This window comes from Apium graveolens, unplaced genomic scaffold, assembly GCF_009905375.1.
Source record: "Apium graveolens cultivar Ventura unplaced genomic scaffold, ASM990537v1 ctg47, whole genome shotgun sequence".
Classification (NCBI taxonomy): domain Eukaryota; kingdom Viridiplantae; phylum Streptophyta; class Magnoliopsida; order Apiales; family Apiaceae; genus Apium; species Apium graveolens.
Genome location: NW_027418649.1, coordinates 4,248 through 14,577, shown reverse-complemented (window position 1 = coordinate 14,577; position 10,330 = coordinate 4,248). Strand labels below are relative to the sequence as shown.

Sequence of the window (10,330 nt, the reverse complement as noted above, 5' to 3'; positions counted from 1 at the left end):
CCGAGCAAGGAAAACTTTTCATGAAAAGAAACCATTGGAATTGATCCATGGAGATCTTTGTGGACCAATTACTCCAGCCACATTGGGAGGTAACAAGTATTTTCTACTTCTTGTTAATGATTTTAGTAGAATGATGTGGACCTATATGCTAAGAAGCAAAGACAAAGTCTTAGAAGCGTTCAAAAAATTTAGATTGATGATTGAGAAAGAAAAGGAAAACAAGATCAAGGTACTAAGAACCGATAGAGGAGCGCAATTTTGCTCTAACCAATTCAAATAATTTTGTGAGGACATGGACATTATACGATATTTTACTGCACCCTACACACCCAACAAAACGGGGTTGTAGAGCGCAGAAATCGAACCGTTGTAGCTATGGCACGCAGTTTTTTAAAGGAAGATGAGACTGCCTTTAACATTGTGGCGGGAAGCTGTAAGGCACACGATATATGTGCTGAACAGATTACCTACAAGAGCTCTGACAGGGAAAACTCCTCGCGAAGCATGGACAGGAGAGAAGCCTGATGTGTCATACATTCGAGTTTTTGGGTGTGTCGCTCATATGAAAGTACAAAGTGGGCATACAACGAAATTAGAGGACCGAAGTAAAATGGTTATTTACCTTGGTAGAGAACCCAGGACTAAGGCTTCATGGTTGTATGATCCAATTAGTGGAAAGATACTAGTGAGACATGATGTTGTGTTCGAAGAAAATAGAGTTTGGCAGTGGGAAAATAAAGGAAAAGAAGGTGAACAATTGGGTGGAACCTTTTTGGTGGCTGTTGAAAATGTAACAGGGGTTACCGAAGAATTAAGTGAAGTCTCAAGCTTCTCTGGTAATGGAATAGTAGGGAATGGTGCCAGCATCTCTAGTAACGAAACGGAGGGGAACGGTGAAAGTGGTGCAACAATGAGTAACAGTCCATCAAGTATCAGTCCATTAAACTCAAATACTGATGAAATTAGTACACCATCAGCTGACTGCAATCAACCCATTAAATTTCATTTACTTGATGAGATTTATAATGAAACACATGAAATTGACCTCGAAGATGATCTATTGTTGCTGGGAATTGAAGAACCTACAGATTACAAACAAGCAGCGAAAGATAAAGAATGGGAGTTGGCAATGAAGTACGAGATTGATGCTATTGAAAAACTAAGACGTGGGAGCTAGTGGAATTTTCACCAGGACAAAAGCCAATTGGTTTGAAGTGGGTGTATAAAATTAAGCGGAACACAAAGGGTGAAATCGTGAAGTACAAAGCGAGGGTGGTCGCAAAGGGGTATGCTCAACTGGCAGGGAGTAGATTTTGACGAAGTTTTCGCACCAGTAACTAGGCTGGAAACAGTAAGGCTTCTACTAGCTTTAACATCAAAGAATGGTTGGGTAGTAGATCATTTAGATGTCAAGTCTGCTTTCCTCAATGGCGATTGGAGGAGACGGTGTATGTGACACAACCAGAAGGGTTCATTAAAGAAGGAAAAGAGCAGATGGTGTATAGACTGGTGAAAGCTCTGTACGGCTTAAGCAAGCACCGAGAGCATTGGTACTCAAAACTTAGCAAGGTTCTCGAGAGAAGGGTTTTGTTAAAGCCCATAAGAGCACGCGTTTATACAAAAGTGAAGGAGAGGAGGTGCTACTTATTGGTGTATACGTAGATGATATCATGGTCACGGGAACTAGCATCGAGAATGTAAACAAGTTTAAACAGCAGATGGGTGAGATATTTGATATGAGTGATCTTGGAAGTCTATCTCATTACTTGGGCATCGAAGTAATTCAATAGGAGGGATTCACGAAGCTAAAGCAAATATCATATGCTCAGAGATTGCTCGAGAAATTTGGACTGAAGGATTGCAATTCTGCTAAATTTCCTATGGAACCAAAGGTATAGATTGATAATGATGAGAAGGAAAGCCAGTTAATTCTACGAATTGAAAATCATGGTAGGAGGTTTGAGGTATCTGGTTCATACTCGCCCCGATATAGCTTTTTCATTAGGTGTTGTAAGTTGCTTTATGGAGAGGCCGACTATTCTTGATCTCAATGCAGCTAAATGCATCCTAAGATATATCACAGGTACACTGGAGTATGGTCTGATTTATGCAAAGGGGACAGGTAAGTACTTTTTTTCTGGATACTTAGACAGTGACATGGGTAACAATGTGGTGGATCGAAGGAGTACAGGTGGGATGGCTTTCTATTAAATAAAAGTCTGATTACATGGGTATCCCAGAAGCAAAGATGTGTTGCTTTGTCCTCCTGTGAAGCCGAATTCATGGCTGCTACTGCAGCAACATGTCAAGGAGTGTGGTTATGAAATCTATTAACACAAATAACTGACATGAAGCCTGGAGCTGTGGTGATCTACATTGACAACCGATCAGCAATAGACTTAGCTAAAAATCCTGTGTTTCACGGATGTAGTAAACACATTGATATACGATATCATTTTATTCGGGAATGCGTAGAGCGTGGTGAAATTATTGTGAAGCATGTTCGAAGTGTGGAGCAATGAGCATATGTGCTAACTAAACCTATGACAACGATAAAGTGCGAAAGGATGCGTGAATTACTTGGAATCAGAAACTTGCAGAAATGAGTTTAGATTACGGGGAGATTTGTTCGAAATAATCTAAACTATATATGGTTTATTTGTTTATTTGCATTGGTGTCTGGAAAACGTATTTTTCTGTGTTTTGAATAAGTCACGGTTTATTTAGCTATTTTGTAGGAGCAGTTGAGTAAGTGTAGGTGGTGGAGTACTGATAGGAGTTGTTCCTGTTTTATAGGAGTAGTTCTTTTTTCATTATATATATGCATCGAGTCTGTAGTATTAACTTAACTTATATATCAAAGTTAACAACAAGTTTATCTCTGCAAATACTCGTGTGTATTGTTCAGATATCTGGGTATAGTGTGTGCATAGTGTGTGTGTTTATACTGTTAATCTACATCTTCTTCCTATTTTTTCTAAATTATAGTTTACCTTATCCTAATGCCTTACTATTGCTTGTTCCACTATTTTGATAATTATTTTCTTCTATCTTTTTGATGTATTATTCAATCACCACGCTAATTATAGTGATCGCATAGATTGAATGGATTTTGGGGTATTAATTTCTTCTACTATTAGATGATTGCTCTAAAAGTTGAGACTTTTGGAGAAACACATTATTGTTTCTGTGGTGAACTTCTATTAGGAGTGTCCTGTTGAAACTTGGAAATCATTTTCATCAGTAATGGTTTATCCCTGTTTCTCCAGGTTGATCTCACATTATTGTAATCTCATCTGGTGCTTTCCAGTACAGTATTAAAAATTGCTCAATATCATTTATGCTAGTGTTACATTTGTACATTCTATTAGAAGTGATTTAACAATCCTTTTAAATAAAGGCACTTGTTTAGGTAAAAAAATGGTAGAATTTAAATGCTATACAACTTAAGAAGAGGAAAATAATATATTTTGTATAACTATTTTTTAATAAATTCATTTAATTAAAGATTTTATCAAAACATTTAGATTAATAAAGATATAATTAAACCAAATTATAAATAATTTAATCAAATTACAATTTGAAATTAATAAAGCAAACAATTTCTGGAATTTAAAAACAATTCAGTTTAATTATTAAAAAATTAAACTATTAAATAAAATATTAGATTTAAAAACAAATTTCTTGAATTTTTAATAAATCAGAAATCAAAAACAATTTTTAGGAAATAGTCTTTGGTTCTTGTGGATCAAAACAAGGTCGACTCTACGTTAGAAAATCGGAACAATTCTCGGTCACGAAGAATATTAGACACTCTGGTAAAACTACAGATTTTGGCGAGGCTGGCGAGGCTCCCATTGTGATGAAAATAACTCAAGAACAATAGAAACTGATTTTAGGGGATTTTCTTATTTTTAAAACAATTTTTTTTCCTATTTTCCGAAAATATATATGAATTTTAATTAATTAAAATCTATTTATATTTACATAATAATAGTCCTAAAAATATTTGGGGTCTAACTATACCACTTAATAAAAATATTTAGCCCAAAATTAACTCGGGGGAATAATTATTTCTCAAATAATCATAAAAATTATGTCAAAGTTCCTCAAAAATTAAGAACTTTCAAAATATGCAATAATATAAATTTGGAATTCCCATGATTTTAAAACATAAAACTACAAATTTTGTGGGATTTGACGTGTCGGTTCTGATAACTTTTAAGAACTCAAAATATTTTATGAATTTAAAATAAACTCCGAATTATTTTTTTAAAATATGCTAGTGCACGCAAAATGATGCAGATCCATGTTAACATAATTAATTTCCGATAGCAATTAAGCGCATTTTGACACGTAACAAATATCCGAAAAAAAACAATATTTGAAAATATTAACATGTATCTAAATAATTGAAATAGTGACTAATCTGGGAACACATTATACGTACCATTTTTTAAATCATGAAAAATGTTTATTTTAGAATTTATATAATTGAATGACTCTTTGAGAAAAAAGAGAATTACACGAATTTTTTTTAGTAAGGTAAAAAGATAAAGATATATTCTCTGCTTTACATTTAAGTTTGTCTTGTAGAATAATTATCAACCAAATCTTTATATAAACAAAATAATTTAAAAATATTAACATGATTTATTCTTCATAAATTTTATAATTTTTTCATGAAAAAGAAAACTATAAATGCATTTATCATTCCAATCAATTTGAGAATATTTCTTGCAATGCACTTCAGTACATCAGAAATTTGCCAAGGAACATCGTTTGGAAGAAAACCCTACACAAAAGCCCTAAAATTTTGGTAACATGTGGTAAATGTTTCACCACTGTTTAATAATGAAAACCTGTATTTTTCAAGAGATATAAATCAAGTTGTTCAAGTCTATTATCTTAATAATTTTTTATATGAAATAAATTGAAATATCAGTCTCATGTTTAAAGTACATAGTTACTCGTAATAAATCAACCCATATATATAAAATGAGATATGATAAGTAATATTTATAACCAGAATAATATATAGAAAATTTTGATTAATATTATAAATTAGTATAATACTGCACAATACTAGGACTCTTTTTCCTACTATGAATTCTAATTTAAAGATACACACTAACCGTTAACAAACATAAGGAAGATGTCCACAACATATTTTAAAATCATAATCTAGACCCGTGACGAGCAACTAGAGTCTATGTATAGTAGCTATCAATATAAGTTGGAAATAGTCGGGTATTTTAAGTAATTTATTGAATTATTGTTTAATAGAAAAAAGTTATAATATATATTGTTAGTTTACACTCTCTGTTTTTCATTATATTATTTTCCAAACTTATTCTAAATTCTGATTTATTTAGTTTACATAGAGTAGCTAGGATGTTTGTTCCATCCTTCATAGAGTTTCTAATCCTAATTTATATAATACAAATAGGTTAAGACATCTTTGTTTTGTGTTAATTACAATTTGAAGAATTAAGAAGAAAAAACAAACATGAACATTAATTCTTATATTCATCCTTTCTTGTACAAGTAATTTTACTAATTCTGCACAAATATCACAATAATATAATAGTCATGATAAAATATTTATTTTACCTATTACTGGGCCACCTACCCTAACTCACCCATAAAGTGATAATCTATAAAGATATTTTATTCAAAATAATAAATAATAAAGATGCTCTCGATATTAAATTTTGAAAATAATATGGTTGTGTCCGAACTTGGAATGATGGAATAAATTGTGGACTTAGGAGCTCCCATGAAAACTAATAAAATTTTAAGATAGTTGTCGTTATTTGAGTGTGTGCGTGTATAGATATATCCATACAATTGTAGATTATTTGTGTGTGCATATTCATTAGAACACACCCACATACATATATCTATATATATATATATTAAATTTTATTTTTTACTATTATTTGTGTATTTGTGCATCTTGATCTTGACTACTTAATTTTTGTACATGTTTGTATTTGGTGTTTAGATTGGTTGTAATGATTTACTAAGTGTACTTGATCACCTTGTTTTAACGTTGACCAATTCATTTTCGTTCAAAAGGCATGCGACAAAACAACAAAAATACTACATTTGTCATTAAAGCTCTTGCAAATCAGAAATATCCAATTGTCAAATTTATTGAGGACACACAACGAGATTTGTACATTACACTATCTAACCTCCTGATATTTCCCAATAAATTTGTAGATGAATTTTCTTTGTATAAATTGAATTTTTCCAAAAAGTTTGAGTGTAAGTTGGTTCAAATTGGATGAAGTGATATAGTGAAGACCAATGAACCTACATGTTACAGCCTTACAATGAGTTTTAAGTTTATTAACGGTTAATAATGAAACCATTTTTTCATTACGGATCGGAAATGTCCAATATGATGTATAAAATATCTGCTTTAGCCAATATATTCAACTTTTGACCGGAAATTACGCGACTGTCTCTATGGAAGGATTCTAGAGTTGTGATACTTTGAGGAAGTCAACAAGTACTATACAATTCAATATTTCAGTTGTTGGTTATTTGTGTGTATACTGTAGATTTTCATCTAGTAAATGGTACAAATTCCTAAATATTCGAATTTTATTAGAATTATATGTGTTCATACGTCTTGACCTTGACGGCCTATTTTTTGCGGTTTCATATGACACAAGATAAAATATGAGTTGGTAAATTTTCATTGGCTTCTACTTATTAATTACAATGAACCCCCTGCATATACAAAAAAAAAACTCCACAATAATGTGGGCATACATTACACATACCCTATTTATGCCCTTGTTCGAATTATATGTTCAATTTTTTAGTAATGATTCAGTAATTGTTGAATTTATGAGAATTTGATTATATGATGGATTGGGGTGTAATACAGAGATGAGAAATACTGAAAAGGTGTACATATTTACTTAAGACTACTCTATCATACACATGAAAAAAGGTACACATCTACCTATGCCTATCCCATTGTAAACACAAGAAATAAAAAAGGATGATAATACCAATAAACCAAACATAAGAATTTTACTTGACAATCCAATACCATCACATCAGAGAAACATAAAGCGTGTGAGAGAGTCTCTATTAAACAAAGTTAAACCAACATAAAAACCCCAACCAAAATCAATTTTTTTAATGTTTAGGAACGAGGAACAAATTGAAAATCACAATCGTGATTTAAACTATATGACATGGATTGGGTTAATAAATGATGATTTATGTAATTTTAATTAGGTCATATAACAAGACATTGGTGCATTGATTTTATGATAATAGTTAAATATAGAACAAAAGATCTATAGTTTGAGATGCTATATTATGGTAATTTTTTAGCTAACTAACTATAAGTTAACGACCAAAACACAACAGATGCACACAACAAATATACAATCGTAGCTTCTGTATGAAGATCATTACTAACATCACAATTGTAAGAATTAGGACGTGGAGAGAATTTAGGAGAACAAGAAATTAACAACCAGTAAGTGTATCAGATATTTTAATAAGTAAGACAAATTGATAACAGTTGAAGTCATGATGGAAGATGAGATTGTTGCAAATACCAAACCGAATTCACTTCAATTTTTCTTGGATTTCTCTGGGGTTGTGTTCAATATGTTTGGTCGGTTTCCTTTTCAGTCTGGGTTTCATTGGGACCTGACTACTGTTTGTCTTATGTAATCTGTTCCTTATTATTGAATTAAAAATTTTAGACACAAGAATTGCGTTGGCTGGTTTTTCGTGTAAAGAGGATGATAATTTTGGGTATAAGTTGTCTTCGTAAAAGATATCATTAAAAAGTGGCAATAATTATAGTAGTAGCTCGTCATACAATTGTGAATTGAAATATATCTTACCGTTTCCGTTGAGTAAATTTCAAATTTATAATTTTGGTACAATATAGTAAGATAAGTCATTTGACAACTATACTGCACAATTGTTATTTTTAAATGAACAAGGTTCCTTTGTTCGCCACCAATTACTGTGAAAAGAATTGGATTTACTGCTTGCCTGCACCAAAAATTACTAAATGAACATACTAGTGAAGCATTGGACGATAGATTGGTCCAAGTGCCGAAGGATACTGATGGGGAGATTTTAATCAATCCAAGAAATAGGTTTCTAGGTGTCTTGGATTGAGAAGGATCTATGGATGCATTGGTATTTGCAATTGGCAGAGGAAGCCTTTGAACATTTTTAACCAAAATAATGTAATGGAATGTACAAAGAGATCCATAGCCATCAGACGTATCTATGCGGGCAATTATTGTGCACAACTAATATTCGAATAATGTAGATTTTATGGAAAATTTAAGGCTCTAAGTGAATAAAATCATTGGCCAATGTACAATTTCAAATTGTATGCTCAAATCTATGTTAGCTAAGTTTTTAGTATTTTTATGTATCATTGTATACGATCAAATATATTTATTTAAAGGTAAGTACGATATGCATAAAATGAGCTAAGGTGTCTTCTCGAAACTATCACGCTACTATTTTAATATATTATGCATTAAGCAACATACACTATTTTTATGCATCATGCACTAATACTGGATATGGAAACTGCCTTTCGTGCTATTTGTAAATTTTTGACTTTTAGGATATGGGTTGGGCTATAAGTCATTTAGTTTTTGATCTTAGGGGTCATTTGTTAAATCTGAATGACATTTTCTGAATGACAGAAATTTTCTGGATGATCTGGACGAAGAGATAATAAGAAAATCTGATCTTAATCTGAACGGATGATGCTGTTTGTTAAAAAAATTTCTAAATTATCTGGATGATGATAATTTTCTATATTAACTTGCTATTTGTATAATTTGTTTAACAATTATTTTAGCAAGATATTTTTGATAATAATAATAGAAGAGAATGTTTATGTCATTAATAAATTTTATTACAAAACACAATCAATAGAGAATTATAAAATTATTAAGAATACTTTCACAAATTCAAAGCAATATGATCTCGAAGATCATTCATGTATTGAGTGGCTTGAGATTCCCATTGTGTTTCATTTATTGGTGCCTCCAAATCTTCGTCATTTTTTTTTCCATCACTGGTTTGATCGTAATAATCAAACAATTCATCTGCTAATTTCTTTTTTCTTATGAAATTATGAACAACAATATAAGAAATCACAATATCTCATTACGTAGAAAATGAATAAGGAGCCATCTGTTTCAAGATTGGAAATCTTTCTTTTAGCACACCATAAGCACGCTCGATAACATTTCTTAATTTTGCGTGGACATGATTAAATTTTTCCTCCTTAGTTAAGGCACGGTGACGATCAAATCTGCTAACCAATATCTTGTGTTACGGTACGGGGTTAAATAACCACGGGTGTTCGTATATGCTGCATCACAAAGATAATATATATCTACAATACAAAATTAGAAAAATTATTCTTTACTTTACCCTATTAAAGTATTCTCGTTTAAAAATAGTAAGAGATACCTACTTGGTGGAGGAACCGGAAATCCGGAATCAGGATCGAGGGCGACCTCTGTCAATATTCTTGAATCATGTGCTACTCCCTCCCATCCAGCCCAGACAAATGTAAATATCAATTTAAAATTACATATACCTAAAACATTTTGGTAACACTCGCCTCTTCCTCGTCTTCTATATCGAGCTTGTTGGCCAACTGGAATAACAACATGAACAAGTGTACCATCAAGTGCACCAATTGCTCCCTGTAGCCCAATAATAAAAATGTGAAAACATATTAAAGAATGTTAGTATTACATCGACATGTTAATTAATAAGAATTATACTGCAAAAAATTTCATTACTTACAGGAAATATTTTTAGCAGCTCTTTGTGTCTCCTTGAAATATTTGAGTTTTGAATGGATGTTGTAGGAACTATCATTTCTTTTGCCAAACTCCATCATCCCATCCAAGACCTCATGAAAATATTTGTATATTGTTTGTGTAGAATGCTGAACCTACGTTTCACCTTTATAAAACGATCATTATGGCTTATAACATGTAAAAATATAGCCATTTTTTCTTCAACTGTTGAATATCGACTATCTTCCAGCCAACCACGTTGTTTAAAGTGTTTATAAAGTTGAATATATGCAACACGAGAAAGACGCATCATTTCTTGACATTGAGTGTTAGAACCTTCCAACAACTCTAATGTATAAGCAAATCCGGGCAATGCTGAATTATTATCTCTTATTCTTGGCATATTTTTTGGACGAAGTTTTCTCAGATAACAATACATCATCATCAAGCATAGTAACTGATCCTGAATTTCCATTATCACCCTGTAAAGTACTTTCAAA

At 31.8% G+C, this 10,330-nt stretch overlaps 1 protein-coding gene across 1 annotated transcript; it reads left to right on the top strand.

Moving 5' to 3' along the window:
* Positions 1-1,947: 1,947 nt before the first annotated feature.
* LOC141702157 (uncharacterized) lies at positions 1,948-8,169 on the top strand. Its single transcript, XM_074505862.1, has 4 exons — positions 1,948-2,122; positions 7,556-7,651; positions 7,743-7,794; positions 7,989-8,169. The coding sequence occupies exons 1-4, from the start codon at positions 1,948-1,950 to the stop codon at positions 8,167-8,169; spliced, it is 504 nt and encodes a 167-aa protein (XP_074361963.1).
* The last annotated feature ends 2,161 nt before the right edge of the window (positions 8,170-10,330 follow it).

What these genes read in the sequence shown, in the direction of transcription:
- LOC141702157 (XM_074505862.1), top strand. Translation starts at nt 1,948, where the DNA reads ATGGTAGGAGGTTTGAGGTATCTGGTTCATACTCGCCCCGATATAGCT. An exon ending in GGTTGTGTTCAATATGTTTG is followed by an intron (nt 7,652 to 7,742) that starts GTCGGTTTCCTT and finishes TAAAAATTTTAG; the next exon opens with ACACAAGAATTGCGTTGGCT. An exon ending in AAAGAGGATGATAATTTTGG is followed by an intron (nt 7,795 to 7,988) that starts GTATAAGTTGTC and finishes TAAATGAACAAG; the next exon opens with GTTCCTTTGTTCGCCACCAA.